Genomic DNA, 24,946 nt, shown 5'->3' with positions numbered 1-24,946 from the left:
TGGGTCCCCTGATCAGTTAACATTTCCCTGGGGAATCCCACACAAGAGAAAACAGTCAGTAAAGCATCCGCCACTTTGTCTACTCGAATAAAGGACAGTGCCACAGCTTCCGGGTATCATATAGCATAGCCCACCACTGTGAGGATGTACTTTTTGCCAGAGCTGCTAGGGATTGCAAGTGGCCCTATGATATCCACAGCCACTTGCTGGAAAGGCTCATCGATCACAAGCAGTAGTATCAATAGAGCTTTCTGTATATTCCCGGACTTTCCAACTCTCTGACAAACTACACGTGATCGACAGTAATTGACAATATATGTCCCCATCTTGGGCCAATAGAAGTTATGTGTCAGTCAAACTTTAGTCTTTTGTATTCCAAAGTGTCCGGCCAGAGGAATTTCATGAGCAATTCTCAATAATTGTTCCCTAAATAGATAAGGGACGACCAGCCGCTTTTCACAGTCCCAAGGTTCTGTAGTATTTGTGGGGAGAGTCTCTTTACACAGTCTGCCCTTGTCCCAGTATACTCTCTCTTTGTCAGAAGCAGCAGGGGGCTGGCCTGGAAGACATCTGTGCTTCTCCAGACTGACATCTGTCCGCAGGGCCTCTTGGAAGCTCTGTCAGTCTGCAGCCCCTGGCCTAGTGTTACTGCCATGCCCTGGTCTGAAGCTGAGTTTTCAGTGTCTGTTATCAGGGACCTTGTTGGGTCTGCCATGTGAGGAGGCTCCGGGGCCACAGTAAGGGCCTCCTGCTCTGGCAGTTCTGTCTGAGACTCATCCTTTAATCTCTGGGGTTGAGTCTGAGCCGCAGCCTGACTCTGGGTCACAGCTGCCACATATGTACAGTCCTGTGCATTGGTACATTTTCCCTCCTCGCACGGGATCTATGGTGGGTCACTTGCTTCCACCTTCTCGGTAGCATTTACTTGCAAGGGAGGATCATAGTGGGACACCATCCTCCCCAGGTCTGTGCCTAGCAACACATTGGTGGGAATAGCCTCTGATACTCCCACTTCTCTCAGTCCTTTCCCTGCTCCCCAGTCCAGGTACACACGGGCCATGGGCACGGCAGGGCTGACCCCTCCAATCCCGGTTATAGACATAGTCCTTCCTGGTATGATAGCGGCAGGGTTTACCATTGCTGGATGCACCAGAGTCACCTCTACCCCAGTGTCTCTGAGACCAATGGTGACTTTGTCAATAGTGACAGGTTGACAGTTCTCATTAGTCGTCGCATCAGAGCCGGCCACAAAGAGGACAGACGGTGGGGACACAGACGGCTTTGTGATTGTAGTTGGGCATTTCTCCCTATCAGGGCAGACAGCGCTAACATGTCCCATTTTGTTGCAGGAGAAGCACCGACTTGCATCACCTAAAGAATGTCTATTACCCGGGATCCCATAGGAGGCGGGCTTGGGCAGCACTGGTGATCGGCCGGCAGAGGGAGAAGGGTCCCTGTTTGGCTTGCCTCCCTTCCGACGAATTCTAATGGCTTCCGCACCTCAGGCATCCTGTTAGGCACATAACAGTCCGCAATCTTTGCAGCGTGATCCGCATTTTGTGGTTCCCGATCACACACAAATTGTCGTACATCCGTGGGGCACATGTGAAGAAATTGATCCTTGACCATAAGATCCGTTAAGTCCTCAAAACTATTAACAGAAAGTCCCCTGATCTATTGGTGGAACGTGGTCCTCAAGGTGCTCACAACATCCACATAGCTGTCATTTGATCCACGTTGTAGGTTCCGGAACTTTCTCCGATACACTTCTGGGGTTAGATTGTATTTCCTGATCAGGGCCTCTTTATGGCCTCATAGTTCCCATCTAGCTCTGGTGGGAGGCCAGCAAAAACTTCCAGGGCTTTGCCTCTCAACCCTGGGGTTAGATACTGTACCCACTACTCACGGGGTAGATGGTATTGCCTGCAGGTTTTTTTTCAAACCCCCAAAGGTAAGTAAGTCCGTATCCTTCTCCATCACAGTTAAGTTTTCCAGACGTGGTCTCCTTGGATTTATGTCCTGGGAGGGGGTTAGCTGAGGACTGATACCCCGCTCTATTTGAGCCATCTGAAGCTTGAAAGCTCTCTCCTCCCGGCGCTCTGCATCCTCTCTCTCATCCTGGCGTTCTGCAGACTGTCTGTACTGTAGAATAAGCTGCATGCACAGCTGTTGTAAGTCCATTTGTAAAGTAGAGTCCATAGTCTCCTCAGCACTGGCACTTCCATCAGGTATCTCCGGTGCAAGAGCTGGCATTGCTCAGTCTCTCTGAGGTGGACTTTCTCCTTGGCCAGACGTTCCAGTACTTTGCTCTGTCCTGCTCGACCAAGGTGCGTATCAGCAGTTCCTTGGATTTGTCAGCCGTCTTTATTCCTCTCTGCTCACAGAGGTTGGTCAGAGCCTCTTTGCTCTGCTTCTTGTGCTGGGCTGCCATATCGAACAGCCTTTGCCAAATAAAAGAATAGAAAAATAGAGAAGGGAAACTGTTTGCAGGTATGTCTAAGTAAGCACTGAGTTGAACCTTGTAGAACTGGTGTGCTCCTCGCAAGGATACCAACTCTTTAGTACAGGGAATAATTGCTTAAACCATGTACTAATGCTCTAATAGAAATAATTCTATCCCACTGCTGCCACCAATTTGTCACGTACCTGCTCTCAGCACGCAACTTGGGGTTACGCCTGCAAGGGTTAATCTATCTCCCCTCTCTGTCCAGCATTTAACCTCTGTCCTATGCTGTAATGGGAGCATAAATCACACACCCGCTCATACACGCTGCCACCACTCACCGAATACATGGGAGAGGAGTCCCGGAAATTTTACTACTACTGTCTGCCAATCATAAGGCTCACACAGTTTAAGGCTATAGATTCTTTAGAACATACAAGGTTCAACTAGTTAAAGTTTAATGCTTTTAATATAAAAGGTACAGTGCTTACAATAAAAGTTATAAAAATATGGTAATATAAAGACATACAAATTTGAAAAAGTTATAAAAATAAACAGGAGAAAACTTACAGAAATACCTAACTTTGTAGTCTGCGGGGGGTACGAATATAGAATGGAACACATCAACTTGGCTAGAAGGTGTGAAATGTTTCCCTTTTCTGGTTCCCAGCAAGGCCCCCTGGTGAGATTGAAGACGGTAGACTGCTTGCTCTTGATACCATATGCTGTGACCCCCTGTGAGACCTGCAGTCTCCGGACAGATGTTAAATTATTGCTGGTTACACATATAAACCTATACATATTCCACCACACTAGACATCCAGAAAATTGGCAGGATTTTTTACATAAACTAAAGCAAATCAATAGTTTTTTTTTTTTTCATCTTTTTTTTTTTTCCTTCATTAGTGTTGCTTTCCTGGCCGAGGGGGTGGTGAGATGGTTGTAGCAACATACCAGACCTTGCCCGTATTCGACCTCTGACTAGGGCTTTTGGCTTCAGAAAGGGAACTTTCTCCCACTGTCAAACCTCTTAGATGCTATAGTTAACAGTAAGTGTGGCATCTAGGGGGTTAAACAGCCAGGAACATTGATCTGGTTGCAGTCCACCACGCACAGGACATGAACGTATTATCTGTGGTTACGTGGGACAGAGCTGGGCACAGCTCAAAGTGAAAGACTGTGTAATATTTAAAGGGATAGAGAGCTTAACCCCTTTCTGCCATTCGACGGAATAGTAAGTCCGATGGCAGAATCCCTGCTTTGATATGGGCTTCGGCGGTGAGCCCGCATCAAAGCCGGAACATGTTGGCTGTTTTGAACAGCTTACATGTGCCCGCAATAGGCGCGGGTGGATCGTGATTAACAAGTTAAATATCGCTGTCAAACAGTGGCATGTAACAAGCACTTCCGGCTGGAAATGCGTGCTCCGGTGACCTCCGTCACGTGATCGGGGGGGTCATCGGCATGACAACCAGAGGTCTCCTTGAGACCTCTGTGGTTGTTTATGCCGAATTGCTGTGAGAGCCACCCTGTAGCAATGCTGTAATTCTTCTACATAGAGAACTCGATCGCCTCTGCTACAGATATCGCAGCTTCTAGCCTCCCAAGGAGGCTATTGAAACATGCCCAAATTAAACTTATTTTTAATTTTTTTATTTAACTTTTTTTTTTTTAACTTCTTTTTTCGGTTTTGCGTTTGTTTTTTGCTACCCTTCTTTCCAGAGCCATAAGTCTTTTTTTTATTTTTCCGTCAATATGGCCATGTGAGAGCTTAATTTTTGCGTGACGAGTTGTACTTTTGAACATCATCATTAGTTTTAGCATGTCGTGTTCTCAAACGGGAAAAAAATTTCAAGTGCGACGAAATTGCAAAAAAAAGTGCAATCGCACACTTGTGGGATTGCACTTTTTTGCAATTTCACCGCACTTGGAATTTTTCTCCCTTTCCAACACTTAGGAAATCCTGAGAACATGACCTGTTGGGGCCATGAGTTTGGGAAACACTGGTGTAGAGGGAGAGCAGTGTGGTGTAGGTTTGCCTCACAGGCTCTGCATAAAATGCACCATGAGCCCAGTGTAATTCCAGCAGAGCAAGAGTTAAAGATTAGACATATCTGACATTCCCCGAAGTCGCTCAACAATCGGCCTCTGAACTTTATCCCATGCAGCTGATCTGAGCAGCTCCACCCTATCCCTGAAGCCAGTGGTGCGATAATCTGCAGACACATCAGGAGGTGCTCTGGAAAGATTAGTGGTGTAATAATCTGCAGGATATCACTATGTATCCGTCAGCAGTGCTGTTCTGCAGCTCTGGAGGTTTATGGTGTAATAATCTGCAGTGGAGCGATGCTCTGCTGACGATGTGCTTAGCTGCTCCTGTCCTACCCATGTGTCCCTGTACTGATCACTGGTCAATACTGTGAGGTCGTGACCCCTTGCGGTGTGACATGTTGCAGTCAGAGGACAGAGTGTCACCGTGACTAATGCCAGGCTCCGCCCACCGCGCAGCGAATCGCTGAGATCAGACTGCTTAACTCTGTGTGTGCTGGGCAGATGTGGCGCCTTGGATAATGCTTCTCCTCTCCACAGGTGTTCGGACTTGTCTTCACCACGGCGCAGGGTCGGATCCTGGATACGTTTGGGGTGAAGCTGGGTAACGTTTTCCTCTGCTGTTTCCTGCTGGTGGGAGCAATTATTACTGGTATGTATTCATGGCTGATAAGAGAGAGCAATAGCAGCTGTGTTGTCTTGGGGAGGTGTAGGGGAATGTGTTCTGTGTCCTACAATATGGGGAAAGTATCAGCACGTATCCGCCTGACAGGATCCAGAGGTTGGGATACTTCCGCAGTAAGGCTGTGTGCACACTGTGTCTTCTAGACGCTGATGCAGCAGTGGAGGTTCCCAGAAGAAGCTTAGCCATCTCTTCAACATACTGTGCCCATGACTTCTGCTTCTTCTTCTTTGCAGCCTTCATTAAGTCTGACCTCCGTAGGCAGAGGGCAAATCTGGGGGCACCACACGCGGTAAGTAGATCACAATGTGTCGTCCCCCCCTCCCAGCCTTGTTTCCTGCCCCCTGCACAGTGTCTGTGTGCCAATGCCCCTCTTCTAATCCTTATCCTAGTGATATTTTACAATGGCTGTCCCTTCCACACCCCGCAGGCGGCGTCTCGGCTGTCTGGGGTAGCACCTGAATGGTAAAGTTATAACACACTTGACATAACATAAGATAGTAGCTCAGTGGTTAGCATTGCAGCGCTGGAGTCCTGGGTTCTAATCCCACCCAGGACATCATCTGCAAAGAGTTTATATGTTCTCTCCGTATTTGTGTAGGTTTCCTCCCACGTTCCAAAGACATACTGATAGGGAATTTAGTTTGTGAGTCCCATCGGGGACAGCGCTGATAATGTGTGCAAACTGTAAAGCGCTGCGGAATATGTTAGCGCTATATAAAAATAATTATAGTAGTGTCCACCCACAATGCTGCAGCCTGGGGGGGTGGGGTAGAGCGCTCTCTGGTGACAGCCACTGTTGTTGCAGCCACTAGTGTCAGGCCATACTACGGACACTGTGGACGTCCAGTACGGCTCCGTGGCCATGCGCCAATAGGTAAGTACCTGGCTTTGGGCTCTGTGGTGCTACTGCTTCTCATCTGTCCTTGTTGGGAGAGGGGCTCCGCCATAATCATTAACCATACTGCTGAAACACGAGCCTCACGTTACTGACTGCGGTGTGGGTGACTGGATGGGGGCTGCATTCCTAAGCATGACAACTACATACTTCCTTTGCACAGGGACCAGCGCCATGCCAGTTGACCTCACAGGAGGTCCCACTCCACACATGAGCCGGGAGAAGAAACGCCTCAGAACCAAAGATCGGCTGCCGCAATCACAACCACATCATGGTTTATTTAAATAAAGAAGTCATGAAAAGATGGTGGAATGTTCCTTTTAAGTCCTGTCTCCTGGGAGTCCCACATGGCATCGGAGGTGAAAGGTCACAGGTTCAGGGGGCGAGGGTCTGCACTTCCATCAGTTCCTCTTCTTGGTGCTGGAGCTGGGGGGTTCAGGCAGAAGCTCTAGATATTGGTAACCAATGACCATTCCCATAATGGAGAAGCCTGTGGGGATGGGAGAAGAGCAGTATGATAAGCAGATCTAAAATGTAAAGTGCTGCGGAACATGCTGGCGCTATAGAAATAAAACAATCTGAACACACACCTAATCTGCAGACTCTGCCCACCACCACCTACAGGCTTTGCGACACCACTCTCCCCCCATGCTTCACAATCCATCATTTCCCAAAGATTTTACTATCTCCCCAGGCTCTGATCACACTTCCCCCCCCCCCCCCCTGAAGATTCTGCAATTCCACCCTCATCTTCCCTCCTCCATCCAGTTCACATTGCGTTAAAGCAGCCCGTTTAACGCATGTGTTGAACGGGCTGCGTTAACACAAGTGCAGAAATGTGATCGCGCTAGCGCAGATAGAGTTAGCAGATGCTCTATCTGCGCTAGCAGTGACGGACCCAGAAACACTGCAGCCCACGTCCCAGGGTCCGCCCATTTTGGACGTGCGCTAGCGATGTGCCGGAAATAGGGCTTAATGGCAGCGTTAACGGACTGCTTACAGCGCAATGTGAACTTAGCTAAGACCACCACTATGAAGCACAAGCGACAAGCCTGTCTCATGTCCTGACGTCGTTCCAAGGCAGAGCCCCTTCCTCCTCAAAGGTAGGAGCTGGATCTCAGCAGTTCTCTCATATTATTGATGCATGCACCGTCAACAGGGGCAGAAACAAACAGACAATAAGACACACAGGCAGAGACAAGCAGACCATGACACACACGCGCACGCACACACACACACACACGCAGAGAAAAGCAGATGATGCTCCGCACTTGCACAGACCGGCCACCGGAGACGTAGGATCCAGAGCAAATAAAAGCAGTGATTCGTAGGTTATGGATGATGAGCAGATGGTGCAAGACCTTGTCTGATCAGGAAGGGGGAGCCATAACATGAGCACAGTTGAATCCTGACCTATGGAAGCTATAGTGTAACAGTAAAACAGTGATTTCTTGTTAACAATATACAGTATCAGCCAAAAGTTGTGGTTTTCCTCATTATTATTGGAATGTTCACATTGTACACTGTGTTCCAAATTATTCTGCACAAAGAGTTTAGGAGTGATAAGGTTAGAATTTTTTTGTTTGTCATTTAAACTCATTGATGGTGATGTGTGTCAGGGCTCTTTATATCACTGAAAGCAATTGCAGATACCTGTGCAAATTAGTTTGGCAGTTGTGTCCAAATAAAGGCAAGACTACTTAAGAAGGCTGTTCCACATTATTAAGCAGCCTACATTTTTTGCCAAAATGGGAAAGAAAAAGGATGTGTCGGCTGCTGAGAAGCAACAAATTGTGGAGTATTTAGGTCAAGGCATGAGTACAATCAACATTGTCAAGACACTTCATCGTGATCATAGACAATCAAGAAGTATGTAGCTGATTCCCAGCACACACGTGTGCGTGCTGATAAGGAAAAAATGAGGACTCTTTCCAACAGGCAATTGCGTAAGGTTAAAAGAGCAGCTGCAAAAATGCCTTGTCATAGCAGCAGACAAGTTTTTGAAAATGCTGGTGCCTCCAACGTCCCCAGAACAACAAGATGCAGGGTCCTTCAGAGGTTTGCAGCTGTGCGAAAGCCATCCTGTCGACCACCTCTATCCACTGCACACAAGCAGAAACGGCTCCAGTGGGCCAAACGATACATGAAGACTGACTTCCAAACTGTTTTGTTCACTGATGAGTGCCGTGCAACGCTCGATGGTCCGGATGGAGTGGAGGATGGCTGATTGATGGACACCCCATGAAAACACGGCTAAGGCGCCAACAAGGAGGAGGTGGAGTAATGTTTTGGGCTGGAATCATGGGGAGAGAGATTGTCGGCCCCTTTCTGATCCCTGAAGGGGTAAAGATGAACTCCATAATCTATGTGGAGTTTCTAAAACAACACTTCCTGCCATGGTTCAAGAGGAAGAACCGTGCTTTCCGCAGCAAGATCATTTTCATGCATGATAATGCACCGTCTCATGCTGCAAAAAACACATCTGCATCTCTGGCTGCTATGGGCATAAAAGAGGACAAACTTATGGTGTGGCCACCATCTTCCCCTGACCTCAACCCCATTGAGAACCTCTGGAGCATCATCAAAAGGAGTGTCTATGATGGCGGGAGGCAGTTCACATCTAAGCAACAGCTCTGGGAGGGTATTCTGTCCACATGCAAAACAATTGAAGCAGAAACCATCCAAAAACTGACAAATTCAATGGACGAGAGAGTTCAGAAGCTTCTTTCGAACAAGGGGTCCTATGTGCAAATGTAACATCACCTAGAATAAAGTTTTCACTTGAAAACTGTTTGATTTCATTTTGTAATAAGCTGATAATGCTTATAACTTCACAATTGACCATTTTTTTGTTCAAAATAAAAAACAAAAGGTTGAAAACTCTGCTGTGCATAATAATTTGGAACATGCATTTTGAGTGTTCATTTTTTTTTTTAAAGATACTGTTTTCATAGGCAGTTTGTTCCAAAACACTGCAATTATACTAGAATAGTAGATGACTGGATAATAACAATGACTGCAATTCAGATAGGTAATTTAGAGAAAATATGAGGAAATATTATTTGCATAATAATTTGGAACACAGTGTAGATTCAGACTGAAGGCAGCAAAATATAGAAGGAAAGAAAGAGCACGTCTGGATTCAAGAGCTAAAGAGCCGGGTGTCACATGCTGGTTTGTGTCAGTCCTCAAACTCCTTACTGCCTTCAATTACTCTATGCCTCTAGCCCCCTTTGTCATGTCTTCAACTGTTCTGAAGAAGCTCCCACTTATCACAACATCTCACTTAAGTTGAGATTGAGCGATTGGACGCCATGACCTCTGACGCTGCCTCTCTATGTCTACTTTTTGGTCACATCACCTAGAGGGGTTTTGGGTAATTGTCCTGTTGCATCACAAATGATGGTCCCACTAAGGACAGACCAGATGGGACGATGGTCGCTACAGTGTCCACGCTGTGCTATTTGCCAACTATTTGAAATAAATCACCCACGTGTCACCAGCAGACCCCCCCCAATCACAGCCTCCCCCTGTGCTTCACCGTGGGCAACACATGGAAGAACCATCTGCTCAGCTTTACTGCATCTCTCTGTGATCCAGTGCTTGTGTTGCTCAGTCCATACAAGTCATCTTTTTTGTAGTCCTCAGTAGAGGCTTTTTATTCTTTGCCGTCCCTCAGTACCAGCGGCTTTTTTTTTTTTTTTTTGCCTGCCTCAGTAGAGGCGGCTGCTGCTTCTTTCTTTTTTTTTTTTTGTCATGAAGAGTGGGTGGGAGTTTGTTCACACCCCAGGGTGTGGGTCCAGAAGCTAACTGCAGAACCTTTGGACTCATTCAGTGTTTCTTAAGATGAGATCCAGAGCTGTGCTCATGTTAAAGAGAACTGAACCATTTTTTTTTTCCCTTGAACGGGCAGATCCCCAAAGACTACACTGTATGTTATTTTGTTTTCCCGTTATAGCAGAAGGGACGTTTTTGTTTGATCTAATTTTGCACTGGTTTATGCAATGTTTTTTTTTTTTTTTAACAATAAACCAGTTGAAACTTAAATGGAAAGCGTTCCTGTGACTACCTCTGTGAGCCGCTGAGCTGATCTACCACAGAATGTACAAGAGGAATCTGAGGGGTAACATTCTGAATAGTCAAACCTGTTTCTTTACGCCTTGTTTCTATATGTGCTTCTTTGTATTTTTGCTGCCTTTAGTCTGAGTGCACATGCCAGTAACAACAAGGAAAACTTTTGCATCCACAGGGGTATCCAAACTTTTAACTAGTACTCTATATGTACATCCTGTCAGCACCTCAGATGATGGAAAATACCACATTCTTTCTTTGACAAAAGTAGCAACAGATAATGATGCATGAAGACAAGAAAAGCTGGTGATAAAAAGACATACCGGTACTCCTTTCTGTGATCACAATATTTATGTTCCAATTGTAATGTGAAATTGTACAAACAAACTGCCATCACAAAACCAGTGACACCAGTCAGAGGAGGGAGAAGCTCTGGGACTGGAGCCACCAGCATAATTTATTACTCACTTGCAACCATCAATGGTGCCATGACTCCAATCGTCATCTGTGCAGTGTGGTAAACCCAGACTTCTGACAAGAAGTGTGCCAAAGCCATGATGAATGTCCACAGGGTGATGTGATACAGCCTGCATGAACAACACAAATGCAGGGTGAGAACAACCATGGGGATTGGGGTTAAAAAATATGGGGGCTTGAAAATGCAAGGCCAGGACACCCCGAGGAAATGGAGATCGCAAATGCGGGTCAATGACTCCATGGGGGAATGAGGTCAGAAAATACATCGCAGGGACTACACAGGGGAATGGTTGAACAACCATGGAGGAATGGGGTTGGCAAACGCAGGGCGCTGAACAACCGCCGGGAACGGCAAAGGCAGGACGAGGAACAACCGAAACGCAGTCCGAGGAACCGCCGCGGACGGCAAACGCTGGGGACAGCAAACGCAGGGCGCTGAACAACCCCCGGGGAATGGGGATGGCAAACGCAGGGCGAGGAACAACCACCAGGGAAAGGGGATGGCAAACGCAGGGCGCTGAACAACCGCCGGGGAATGGGGATGGCAAACGCAGGGCGAGGAACAACTGCCGGGGAAAGGAGCTGGCAAACGCAGGGCGAGGAACAACCGCCGGGGAAAGGAGCTGGCAAACGCAGGGCGAGGAACAACCGCCAGGGAAATGGGGATGGCAAACGCAGGGCGAGGAACAACCGCCGGGGAAAGGGGCTGGCAAACGCAGGGCGAAGAACAACCGCTGGGGAATGGAGATGGCAAACGCAGGGCGAGGAACAACCGCTGGGGAATGGAGATGGCAAACGCAGGGCGAGGAACAACCGCTGGGGAATGGAGATGGCAAACGCAGGGCGAGGAACAACCGCTGGGGAATGGAGATGGCAAACGCAGGGCGAGGAACAACCACTGGGGAAGGAAGAACCGCTGGGGAATGGAGATGGCAAACGCAGGGCGAGGAACAACCGCTGGGGAATGGAGATGGCAAACGCAGGGCGAGGAACAACCGCTGGGGAATGGAGATGGCAAACGCAGGGCGAGGAACAACCGCCGGGTTATGGGGATGGCAAACGTAGGGCGAGGAACAACCACCGGGGAAAGGGGATGGCAAACGCAGGGCGAGAAACAACCACCGGGAATCAGAGATGGCAAACAAGGGTGAGGATGCCACTGGAGAATGAGGCCAGAAAATACATGGCAAGGTCACCAGAAAGCTACAAAACGCATGGCGAGGGCCTCATTGGGAAATGATATTAGAAAACACAAGGCAAGGATCCATGGGAGTTAGACAACATAGGACAAAGACTACATGGGGGAATAGAAAAAAAACAAACACAGGGCGAGGACAAGATGGGAATGGGAGCTACGGACAGGTTTCTGATTTATGCTTACATTTTATTCTTGATGTCTATGGCACAGGCGCAGCGGATCACGGAGGACAGCAGCGTCCAGATCCCAAATGTCCGAGCCTGCAGACCATTAACTGGAAAAAAAAAAAAAGATTACGGTTACATGGTCACATGATGCACGCCTGGCGCATGCCATTTATGATTCCCCCACGGAGGGCCTAAGTTACACCAGAGGAATGAAAACTTCACTTACAATACCCTTCCCCACATCTCATACCCTCCCTTTATATGAATACTGAACCCCCATCTCCAGTGATGAGCACCCCTCTGATGACAGGAGCAATGTTTTACTGGGGTGGTGTGAGGGGAATGAGAGGTGGGGCTCACATTTACCTTGGCCAGGCTTCCCTGTGTACAGCTTATCACTGAGGAAACTGTGGTCCCTGAAGCTTTGGAGCGTATTCCCTGCCGCAATAATAGCGACCATCATTAGCCAACTGCGCAAGACGGCGAGAAAACGGCTCATCCCGTATACAACTGCAGGCAAACAGAGGAGGAAAGAGAATCCTGCAGAGACTAAAAAAAGGGGTGTAAGCCATGGCACCGGCGCTGGAGACAAAACACCAAGCACCCAACATTAATCAGAATAAAGGGCCTTGAAAAAGTCTTTATACCCTGTCAAGATTTCTACATTTTTTTCACATCTCACACGCCCACAAAGTTAACATCTCTCAAACTAACACGTGATATATTGTCCCCCCTTAATACACACACGGTATATATTGCCCACCCTCATACACACACTGTGGTATATATTGCTCCCCCTAATAATTACTGTATATATTGCCCACCCTCATACACACACTGTGGTACATATTGCCCCCCCCCTCATACACACACTGTGGTATATATTGCCCCCCCTCATACACACACTGTGGTATATATTGCTACCCCTAATAAACACACGGTATATATTGCCCACCCTCATACACACACTGTGGTATATATTGCCCCCCTGCTACACACACTGTGGTATATATCCCACCTAATATGGTATATATATTGCCCCATCATTCACACACTGTGGTATATATCCCACCTAATATGGTATATATATTGCCCCCATCATACACACACTGTGGTATATATCCACCCTAATATGGTATATATATTGCCTCCGTCATACACACACTGTGGTATATATATTGCCCCCCCTCATGCACACACTGTGGTATATACACTGCTCAAAAAAATAAAGGGAACACTAAAATCCCACATCCTAGATATCACTGAATGAAATATTCCAGTTGTAAATCTTTATTCATTACATAGTGGAATGTGTTGAGAACAATAAAACCTAAAAATTATCAACGTAAATCACAACAAATATCCCACAAAGGTCTGGAGTTGGAATGATGCTCAAAATCAAAGTGGAAAATGAAGTTACAGGCTGATCCAACTTCAGTGGAAATGCCTCAAGACAAGGAAATGATGCTCAGTAGTGTGTGTGTGGCCTCCACGTGCCTGTATGACCTCCCTACAATGCCTGGGCGTGCTCCTGATGATGAGGCGGCAGATGATCTCCTGAGGGATCTCCTCCCAGACCTGGACTAAAGCATCCGCCAACTCCTAGAGAGTCTGTGGTGCAACGTGACGTTGGTGGATGGTGCGAGACATGATGTCCCAGATGTGTTTAATCTGATTCAGGTCTGGGGAACGGGCGGGCCAATCCATAGCTTCAATGCCTTCATCTTGCAGGAACTGCTGACACACTCCAGCCACATGAGGTCTGGCATTGTCCTGCATTAGGAGGAACCCAGGGCCAACCGCACCAGCATTTGGTCTCACAAGGGGTCTGAGGATCTCATCTCGGTACCTAATGGCAGTCAGGCTACCTCTGACGAGCACATGGAGGGCTGTGCGGCCCTCCAAAGAAATGCCATCCCACACCATTACTGACCCACTGCCAAACTGGTCATGCTGAAGGATGTTGCAGGCAGCAGATCCCTCTCCACGTCGTCTCCAGACTCTGTCACATGTGCTCAGTGTGAACCTGCTTTCATCTGTGAAGAGCACAGGGCACCAGTAGCGAATTTGCCAATCCTGGTGTTCTGTAGCAAATGTCAAGTGTCCTGCACGGTGTTGGGCTGTGAGCACAACCCCCATCTGTGGACAGCGGGCACTCAGACCATCCTCATGAAGTCGGTTTCTAACCGTTTGTGCAGACACATGCACATTTGTGGCCTGCTGGAGGTCATTTTGCAGGGATCTGGCAGTGCTCCTCCTGTTGCTCCTTGCACAAAGGCTGAGGTAGTGGTCCTGCTTCTGGGTTGTTGTCCTACGGCCCCCTCCATTTCTCCTGGTGTATTGGTCTGTCTCCTCGTAGCGCCTCCAACCTCTGGACACTACGCTGACAGACACAGCAAACCTTCTTGCCACAGCCCGCATTGATGTACCATCCTGAATGAGCTGCACTACCTGAGCCACTTGTGTGGGTTGTAGAGTCAGTCTTATGCTACCACGAGTGTGAAAGCACAACCAACATTCAAAAGTGACCAAAACATCAGCCAGAAAGCTTTGGTACTGAGATGTGGTCCCCACCTGCATTACCACTCCTTTATTGAGGGTGTCTTGATAATTGCCCATATTTTCCATCTGTTGTCTATTCCATTTGCACAACAGTATGTGAAATTGATTGTCAAACAGTGTTGCTTCCTAAGTGGACAGATTGATTTCACAGAAGTTTGATTTACTTGGAGTTATATTCTCATTTTTAAAGGGAATCTGTCACCCCCAAAATCGAAGGTGAGCTAAGCCCACCGGCATCAGGGGCTTATCTACAGCACTCTGGAATGCTGTAGATAAGCCCCCGATGTATCCTGAAAGATAAGAAAAAGAGGTTAGATTATACTCACCTGGGCGGGCGGTCCGGTCTGATAGGCTCCAGACCGGACCGCGACGCCCATCTTCTTAGGATGACGTCCTCTTCTGGGCTTCACGCTGCGGCTCCGGCGTACTTTGTCTGCCTTGTTGAGAGCAGAGCAAAGTACTGCAGTGCACAGGCGTCGGGCCTCTCTGACCTTTCCCGCCAGAGCCGCAGCGTGAAGACAAGAGGAGGACGTCATTGTAAGAAGATGGGAGGCGCTGGACCGGACCGCAACACCCATCAGACCGGACCACAGCGGGAACGCCCCTGGGTGAGTATAATCTAACCTCTTTTTCTCATCTTTTAGGATACATCGGGGGCTTATCTACAGCATTCCAGAATGCTGTAGATAAGCCCCTGATGCTGGTGGACTTAGCTCACCTTCGATTTTGGGGGTGACAGGATCCCTTTAAGTGTTCCCTTTATTTTGAGCAGTGTATATTGCCCCCCTCATACACACATTGTGGTATATATTGCCCCCCTCATACACATACTGTGGTATATATTGCCCCCCTCTTAGACACACTTTGGTATATATATATTGCCCCCCCCTCATGCACACACTCTGGATGCACACACTCTGGTATATATTGCCCCCCTCGTACGCACTGTGGTATATATTGCCCCCCCCCCCTCATACACACACTGTGGTGTATATATATATATTGCCCCCCTCATGCACACACTGTGGTATACAGTGCCTTGCGAAAGTATTCAGCTCCCTGGAACTTTTCAGCCTTTTCCCACATATCATGCTTCAAACATAAAGATACCAAATGTAAATTTTTGGTGAAGAATCAACAACAAGTGGAAAACAATTGTGAAGTTGAATGACATTTATTGGTTATTTTTACATTGTTGTGGAAATTCAAAAACTGAAAAGTGGGGCGTGCAATATTATTCGGCCCCTTTACTTTCAGTGCAGCAAACTCACTCCAGAAGTTCATTGTGGATCTCTGAATGATCCAATGTTGTCCTAAATGCCTAATGATGATAAATATAATCCACCTGTGTGTAACCAAGTCTCCGTATAAATGCACCTGCTCTGTTATAGTCTCAGGGTTCTGTATGAAGCACAGAGAGCATCATGGAGACCACGGAACACAACAGGCAGGTCCGTGATACTGTTGTGGAGAAGTTTAACCCCTTAGTGACAGAGCCAATTTGGTACTTAATGACCGAGCCAATTATTACAATTCTGACCACTGTCACTTTGAGGTTATAACTCTGGAACGCTTTAACAGATCCTGCTGATTCTGAGACTGTTTTTTCGTGACATATTGTACTTCATATTAGTGGTAACATTTCTTCGATATTACTTGCGTTTATGAAAAAAACGGAAATATGGCAAAAAAATTTAAAATTTTGCAATTTTCAAACTTTGTATTTTTATGCCCTTAGATCAGAGAGATATGTCACAAAAATAGTTAATAAATAACATTTCCCACATGTCTACTTTACATCAGCACAATTTTGGAAACAACATTTTTTTTGTTAGGGAGTTATAAGGGTTAAAATTTGACCAGCAATTTCTCATTTTTACAACACCATTTTTTTTTTTTAGGGACCACATCACATTTGAAGTCATTTTGAGGGGTCTATATGATAGAAAATAACCAAGTGTGACACCATTCTAAAAACTGCACCCCTCAAGGTACTCAAAACCACATTCAAGAAGTTTATTAACCCTTTACGTGCTTCACAGGAACTGAAACAATGTGGAAGGAAAAAAATGAACATTTAACTTTTTTTTGCAAACATTTTACTTCAGAACCATTTTATTTTTATTTTCACAAGTGTAAAAACAGAAATGTAACCATAAATTTTGTTGTGCAATTTCTCCTGAGTACGCCGATACCCCATATGTGGGGTTAAACCACTGTTTGGGCGCACCGAAGAGCTTGGAAGAGAAGGAGCGCCGTTTGACTTTTTCAAGGTAGAATTGGCTGGAATTGAGATCGGATGCCATGTCGCGTTTGGAGAGCCTCTAATGTGCCTAAACAGTGGAAACGCTCCACAAGTGACACCATTTTGGAAACTAGACCCCTTAAGGAACTTATCTAGATGTGGGGTGAGCACTTTAAACCCCCAAGTGCTTCACATAAATTTATAAAATAGAGCCGTGAAAATAAAAAATCCTTTTTTTTTCCCTCAAAAATTATTTTCTAGCCTGCAATTTTTTTATTTTCTCAAGGGTAACAGGACACATTGGACCCCAAAATCTTTTGACCAGTTTGTCCTGAGTATGCTGATACCCCATATGTGGGGGGGTCACTGTTTGGGCACCCATCGGGGCTCGGAAGGGAAGGAGCGCCGCTTGGAATGCAGACTTTGATGGGATGGTCTGCGGGCGTCATGTTGCATTTGCAGAGCTCCTGATGTACCTAAACAGTAGAAATCCCCCACAAGTGACCCCATTTTGGAAACTAGACCCCCCCAAAGAGCTTATCTAGATGTGTGGTGAGCACTATGACCCCCCAACTGCTTCACAGAAGTTGATAATGTAGAGCCATGAAAATAAAAAAAATCATATTTTTTCCCAAAAAATATTTTTTAGCCCCCAAATTTTTATTTTCACAAGGGTAACAAGAGAAATTGGTCCCCAAATGTTGTTGTCCAATTTGTCCTGAGTACACTGATACCCCGTGTGGGGGAGACCACTGTTTGGGCGCACAGCAGAGATCGGAAGGGAAGGAGCGCCGTTTTGGAATGCAGACTGATAGAATGGTCTGCGGGCATTATGTTGCGTTTGCAGAGCCCCTGATGTACCTAAACAGTAGAAACCCCCCACAAGTGACCCCATTTTGGAAACTAGACCCCCAAGGAACTTATCTAGATGTGTAGTGAGAACTTTGAATGCCCAAGTGCTTCACAGAAGTTTATAATGCAGAGTCTTGAAAAAAAAAAAAACAATTTTCCACAAAAAAGATTTTTTAGCCCCCAAGTTTTTATTTTCACAAGGGTAACAGGAGAAATTGGAGCCGAAAAGTTGTTGTCCAGTTTATCCCGAGTACGCTGATGCCCCATATGTGGGGGTAAACCACTGTTTGGGCGCACGGCAGAGCTCAGAAGGGAGGGAGCACCATTTGACTTTGAGCGCAAAATTACCTGTGGCGTTTAGAGACCCCCTGATGTACCTCAACAGTGGAAACCCCCCAATTCTAACTCCAACCCTAACCCCAACACACCCCTAACCCTAATCCCAACCCGATCCATAATCCTAATCACAACCCTAACGATAATCACAACCCTAACCTCAAAACAACCCTAATCCCAACCCTAATCAAAACCCTAAATCCAACACACCCCTAATCCTAATCTCAACCCTAACCCTAATCCCAATACACCCCTAACCCTAATCCCAACCCTAACCTTAACCCTAATCCCAATCGTAACCCTAATCCAAACTCTAACCCTAACTTAGCCGCAACCCTCACCCTAACTGTAGCCCCAACCCTAACCGTAGCCCTAACCCTAAATTTAGTCCCAACCCCAACCCTAGCCCTAAGTTTAGCCCCAACCCTAGCCCTAACTTTAGCCCCAACCCTAACGCTACTTTCACACTTGCGTCATGTGGCATCCGTCGCAATCCGTCCTTTTGGACAAAAAGATCCTGCAAATGTGCCCGCAGGATGCGTTTTTTGCCCATAGACTTGTATTGACGATGGATCGCGACGGATGGCCACACGTCACGTCTGTCATGCACTGGATCCGTTGTGTTTTGGCGGACCATCGTCACAAAAAAAGTTCAATGTAACTTTTTTTGTACGTCGCGTCCGCCATTTCCGACCGCGCATGCGCGGCCGTAACTCCGCCCCCTCCTCCCCAGGACATAGACTGGGCAGCGGATGTGTTGAAAAACTGCATCCGCTGCCCACGTTGTGCACAATTTTCACAACGTGCGTCGGTATTGCATTGCGACGGCCCCGCACCGATGCAGGTGTGAAAGAAGCCTAACCCTAAATTTAGCCCTATCCCTAACCCTAAATTTAGCTCCAACCCTAACCCTAAATTTAGCCCCAACCCTAACCCTAAATTTAGCCTCAACTCCTGTAGCTGCCGTCTGGCAGATCATGGCGGGCGCACTGCGCATGCGCCCGCCATTTTCTTACCGGATGAAGAAGCCGGTGGGCAGGAGGGGACGCAGAAGGACCCAGGGACACCGGTAGGTATAACAGGGTCCCCGAATCCCCCTATTTCTCTGTCCTCTGATGTGCGATCACATCAGAGGACAGAGAATGACACACCGCTTTTTTTTTTGCGGTCGCCGGTAAACAGTTAATTACCGGCGATTGCAAAACAAGGGTCGGTAAAAACCGACCCAGATCATGTTCTTTGGGGTCTCGGCTACCCCCAGCAGCCGAGACCCCAAAGATCTTCCGGGTGCCGGTCGGCACTGCGCATGCGCCCGCCATTTTTTGGCCGGAACAAGATGGTGGCGCCCATCGGGAGCCACGAGGAGCACCGGGGGAGACAGGTGAGTATCGGGGGGCGATCGGGGACCCCATTTCTCTGTCCTCTGATGTGCGATCGCATCGGAGGACAGAGAAATTAAATGGGAAATCGCGTTTTGGTTTTTTTGCGACCGCTGGTAAACGGTTAATTACCGGCGATCGCAACCCGGGGGTCGGTAAAAAAACCCCGAATCATGTTCTCTGGGGTCTCGGCTACCCCCGGTAACCGAGACCCCAGAGAAAATCCGACTCTGGGGGGCGCTATTCACTTTTTCCACAGCGCCGTTAATTAACGGCGCTGTGGTTTAAGTACCCTTAACTGCCGCCGTTAAAAGGCGTATCGGCGGTCGTTAAGGGGTTAAAGCCGGATTTGGATACAAAATGATTTCCAAAACTTTAAACATTCCAAGGAGCACTGTGCAAGCCATCATATTGAAATGGAAAGAGTATCATACCACTGCAAATCTACCAAGACCCGGCCGTCCCTCTAAACTTTCATCTCAAACAAAGAGAAGACTGATCAGAGATGCAGCCAAGAGGCCCATGATCACTCTGGATGAACTCCAGAGATCTACAGCTGAGGTGGGACAGTCTGTCCATAGGACAACAATCAGCCGTACACTGCACAAATCTGGCCTTTATGGAAGAGTGTCAAGAAGAAAGCCATTTCTCAAAGATAGCCATAAAAAGTGTTGTTTAAAGTTTGCAACAAGCCACCTGGGAGACACACCAAACATGTGGAAGAAGGTGCTCTGGTCAGACGAAACCAAAATCGAACTTTTTGGCAACAATGCCAAACGATATGTTTGGTGTAAAGGCAACACAGCTCATCACCCTGAACACACCATCCCCACTGTCAAACGTGGTGGTGGCAGCATCATGGTTTGGGCCTGCTTTTCTTCAGCAGGGACAGGGAAGATGGTTAAAATTGATGGGAAGGTGGATGGAGCCAAATACAGGACCATTCTTGAAGAAAACCTGTTGGAGTCTGCAAAAGACCTGAGACTGTGACGGAGATATGTCTTCCAACAAGACAATGATCCCAAAGCAAAATCTACAATGGAATGGTTCACAAATAAACGTATCCAAGTGTTAGAATGGCCAAGTCAAAGTCCAGACCTCAATCCAATTGAGAATCTGTGGAAAGAGCTGAAAACTGCTGTTCACAAACGATCTCCATCAAACCTCACTGAGCTCGAGCTGTTTGCCAAGGAAGAATGGGCAAGAATTTCAGTCTCTCGATGTAGAAAACTGATAGAGACATACCCCAAGCGACTTGCAGCTGTAATCGCAGCAAAAGGTGGCCCAACAAAGTATTAAGTCAAAGGGACGAATAATATTGCCCCCCCCCCCACTTTTCAGTTTTTGAATTTCCACAAAAATTTAAAATAACCAATAAATTTTGTTCAACTTCACAATTGTGTTCCACTTGTTGATTCTTCATCAAAAATTTACATTTGGTATCTTTATGTTTGAAGCATGATATGTGGGAAAAGGTTGAAAAGTTCCAGGGGGCCGAATACTTTCGCAAGGCACTGTATATTGCCCCTATCATACACACACTGTGGTATATATATTTCCCCATACACACACTGTATATATTGCCCCCCTCATAAACACACTGTGGTATATAATTGCCCCCCATACACACACTGTGATATATATATATATTGCCCTCCCTCATACACACGCTGTGGTATATATAGCCCCCCCTCATACACACACTGTGGTATATATAGCCCCCCCTCATACACACACAGTGGTATATATTGCCCCTATCATACACACACTGTGGTATATATATTGCCCCCATACACACACTGTAGAATATATTGCCCCACCCATACACACATTGTGGTATATATTGCCCCCCTCATAAACACACTGTGGTATATAATTGCCCCCCCCCCATACACACACTGTGATATATATTGCCCCCCTCATACACACGCTGTGATATATATTGCCCTCCCTCAAACACACGCTGTGGTATATATTGCCCCCCCTCATACACACGCTGTGGTATATAATTGCCCCACTCATACACACTGTGGTATATATTGCCCCACTCATACACACACTGTGGTACATATTGCCCCCCATACACACACTGTGATATATATTCCCCCCCCATACACACACTGTGATATATACTGCCCCCCCATACACACGCTGTGGTATATATTGCCCCCCCTCATACACGCTGTGGTACATATTGCCCCCCTCATACACACGCTGTGATATATATTGCCCCCCCTCATACACACGCTGTGGTACATATTGCCCCCCTCATACACACACTGTGATATATATTGCCCCCCCTCATACACACAGTGTTATATATTGCCCCCCTCATATACACATTGTGATTTATACTGCCCCCCCCCTCATAAACACAATGTGGTATATATATATTGCCCCCCCTTCTACACACACACTGGTATATATTGCCCCTTCCCCCTCATACACACACTGGTATATATTGCCCCTTCCCCTCATACACACACTGTGGTATATATTGCCCCTTCCCCCTCATACACACACTGTGGTATATATTGCCCCTCCCCCCTCATACACACACTGGTATATATTGCCCCTTCCCCCTCATACACACACTGTGGTATATATTGCCCCTTCCCCCTCATACACACACTGGTATATATTGCCCCTTCCCCCTCATACACACACTGTGGTATATATTGCCCCTCCCCCCTCATACACACACTGGTATATATTGCCCCTTCCCCCTCATACACACACTGTGGTATATATTGCCCCTTCCCCCTCATACACACACTGGTATATATTGCCCCTTCCCCCTCATACACACACTGGTATATATTGCCCCTTCCCCTTCATACACACACTGTGGTATATATTGCCCCTTCCCCCTCATACACACACTGGTATATATTGCCCCTCCCCCCTCATACACACACTGGTATATATTGCCCCTTCCCCCTCATACACACACTGGTATATATTGCCCCTTCCCCCTCATACACACACACTGGTATATATTGCCCCTTCCCCCTCATACACACACTGGTATATATTGCCCCTTCCCCATACACACACTGGTATATATTGCCCCTCCCCCCTCATACACACACTGGTATATATTGCCCCTTCCCCCTCATACACACACTGTGGTATATATTGCCCCTTCCCCCTCATACACACACTGGTATATATTGCCCCTTCCCCCTCATACACACACTGGTATATATTGCCCCTTCCCCCTCATACACACACTGGTATATATTGCCCCTTCCCCCTCATACACACACTGGTATATATTGCCCCTTCCCCCTCATACACACACTGTGGTATATATTGCCCCTTCCCCCTCATACACACACTGGTATATATTGCCCCTTCCCCCTCATACACACACTGGTATATATTGCCCCTTCCCCCTCATACACACACTGGTATATATTGCCCCTTCCCCCTCATACACACACTGTGGTATATATTGCCCCTCCCCCCTCATACACACACTGGTATATATTGCCCCTTCCCCCTCATACACACACTGGTATATATTGCCCCTTCCCCCTCATACACACACTGGTATATATTGCCCCTTCCCCCTCATACACACACTGGTATATATTGCCCCTTCCCCCTCATACACACACTGGTATATATTGCCCCTTCCCCCTCATACACACACTGGTATATATTGCCCCTTCCCCCTCATACACACACTGTGGTATATATTGCCCCTCCCCCCTCATACACACACTGGTATATATTGCCCCTTCCCCCTCATACACACACTGGTATATATTGCCCCTTCCCCCTCATACACACACTGGTATATATTGCCCCTTCCCCCTCATACACACACTGGTATATATTGCCCCTCCCCCCTCATACACACACTGGTATATATTGCCCCTTCCCCCTCATACACACACTGGTATATATTGCCCCTTCCCCCTCATACACACACTGGTATATATTGCCCCTTCCCCCTCATACACACACTGTGGTATATATTGCCCCTTCCCCCTCATACACACACTGGTATATATTGCCCCTTCCCCCTCATACACACACTGGTATATATTGCCCCTTCCCCCTCATACACACACTGGTATATATTGCCCCTTCCCCCTCATACACACACTGTGGTATATATTGCCCCTCCCCCCTCATACACACACTGGTATATATTGCCCCTTCCCCCTCATACACACACTGGTATATATTGCCCCTTCCCCCTCATACACACACTGGTATATATTGCCCCTTCCCCCTCATACACACACTGGTATATATTGCCCCTTCCCCCTCATACACACACTGGTATATATTGCCCCTTCCCCCTCATACACACACTGGTATATATTGCCCCTTCCCCCTCATACACACACTGTGGTATATATTGCCCCTCCCCCCTCATACACACACTGGTATATATTGCCCCTTCCCCCTCATACACACACTGGTATATATTGCCCCTTCCCCCTCATACACACACTGGTATATATTGCCCCTTCCCCCTCATACACACACTGGTATATATTGCCCCTCCCCCCTCATACACACACTGGTATATATTGCCCCTTCCCCCTCATACACACACTGGTATATATTGCCCCTTCCCCCTCATACACACACTGGTATATATTGTCCCTTCCCCCTCATACACACACTGGTATATATTGCCCCTTCCCCCTCATACACACATACCTCTCGGACGTCACCGGTTATCTGTGTGGCTTCCCGCTATCTGTACATTATTTACAGTCATCACCTCTCACCTGACAGCTTTGGCCACACCTCCCAATCACATGACCTCGCTCTGTCCAATGATTATGCTGAATCGTCGCCATCCTCTAATGTGAATTCGCCCCGCCTAACTCTGTCACCAATGGACGCAGGTACCGGAAGTGACGTGTGGTTGTTGTGGTAACGAGGAAAGCGGAGAGTCCTGTGGGAAAGATGCCGGTCTGGGTAACCGGAGCGTCTAGTGAGCGGGCGTGTGCGGCGGAGGAGACCGAGGCGGAGGCGGAGGCCGGCTATGGGTGAGTACGAGGCCAGAGCCCTGTGTGCTTGCGGGGAATATCACAGGCGGTGGCGAAGTCACAGTATATAGCTGTATATATGGTGTGTGTGTATATATATATATATATATATATATATACGATTTTCGCAAGCTTTCCCACCTACAGAGAATGAAGAGGTGTGTGATTGTTATCATAGGTACACTTCACCTGTGAGACAGAATCTAAAAATAAAATACAGAAAATCACATTGCGTGATCGTTACATAATTTTCATTTTATTGCAATAAATAAGTATTTGATCACTGAAGAACCCGCAAGAATTCTGTCTCTCACAGACCTGTTAGCTTTGAAGCCCCCACTCTGCTCTCATTACCTGGATTAATTGCGCCTACATTAACTTGTTGCTTGTATCAATCACATTCCAACCTCTCCACCATGGCCAAGACCAAAGAGCTGGCTAAGGACACCAGGGACAAAATTATAGACCTGCACAAGGCTGGGATGGGCTACTGGGCAATAGGCAAGCAGCTTGGCGAGAAGGCAGCAACTGTGAGCACAATTATAAGAAAATGGCAGAAACACAAGATG

General features: G+C 47.2%; 3 protein-coding genes across 7 annotated transcripts in view; 2 read left to right on the top strand and 1 right to left on the bottom strand.

Annotated features, from left to right (window-relative positions):
• FLVCR2 (FLVCR choline and putative heme transporter 2) overlaps window positions 1-6,377 on the top strand; it is a 19,728-nt gene extending 13,351 nt beyond the window's left edge. Inside the window, exons 8-11 of one of the 2 annotated variants that reach the window (XM_077267546.1) lie at window positions 5,033-5,144; window positions 5,411-5,466; window positions 5,983-6,051; window positions 6,236-6,377. In XM_077267546.1, coding sequence (XP_077123661.1) covers window positions 5,033-5,144; window positions 5,411-5,466; window positions 5,983-6,051 — 237 coding nt within the window. In that variant the 3' untranslated portion in view covers window positions 6,236-6,377. The remainder of the gene's footprint in view (window positions 1-5,032; window positions 5,145-5,410; window positions 5,467-5,982; window positions 6,052-6,235) is intronic. The other variant, XM_077267547.1, reaches the window with a different exon arrangement.
• Window positions 6,311-24,240, bottom strand: ERG28 (ergosterol biosynthesis 28 homolog). 3 transcript variants are annotated; one of them, XM_077267549.1, is made up of 5 exons: window positions 24,114-24,240; window positions 12,352-12,534; window positions 12,002-12,092; window positions 10,612-10,730; window positions 6,311-6,562 (listed from the first exon to the last, which is right to left on the bottom strand). In XM_077267549.1, exons 2-5 carry the CDS (start codon window positions 12,482-12,484, stop codon window positions 6,474-6,476), a joined length of 432 nt encoding a protein of 143 aa, XP_077123664.1. In that variant the 5' UTR covers window positions 12,485-12,534; window positions 24,114-24,240; the 3' UTR covers window positions 6,311-6,473. The 3 variants fall into 3 exon arrangements, with proteins under 3 accessions (XP_077123664.1, XP_077123665.1, XP_077123663.1); XM_077267550.1 differs by having other exon boundaries at window positions 12,352-12,525; window positions 24,043-24,150; XM_077267548.1 differs by having other exon boundaries at window positions 24,043-24,140.
• The window catches only part of TTLL5 (tubulin tyrosine ligase like 5), a 27,982-nt gene continuing 27,224 nt past the window's right edge, over window positions 24,189-24,946 (top strand). Inside the window, exon 1 of one of the 2 annotated variants that reach the window (XM_077267544.1) lies at window positions 24,189-24,377. In XM_077267544.1, coding sequence (XP_077123659.1) covers window positions 24,295-24,377 — 83 coding nt within the window. In that variant the 5' untranslated portion in view covers window positions 24,189-24,294. The remainder of the gene's footprint in view (window positions 24,378-24,946) is intronic. The other variant, XM_077267543.1, reaches the window with a different exon arrangement.

This window comes from Ranitomeya variabilis, chromosome 1 (genome assembly GCF_051348905.1).
Source record: "Ranitomeya variabilis isolate aRanVar5 chromosome 1, aRanVar5.hap1, whole genome shotgun sequence".
In the NCBI taxonomy this organism is placed as follows: domain Eukaryota; kingdom Metazoa; phylum Chordata; class Amphibia; order Anura; family Dendrobatidae; genus Ranitomeya; species Ranitomeya variabilis.
Note: the sequence above shows the minus strand (reverse complement) of the source record. Positions and strands in the feature narration are given on the sequence as shown.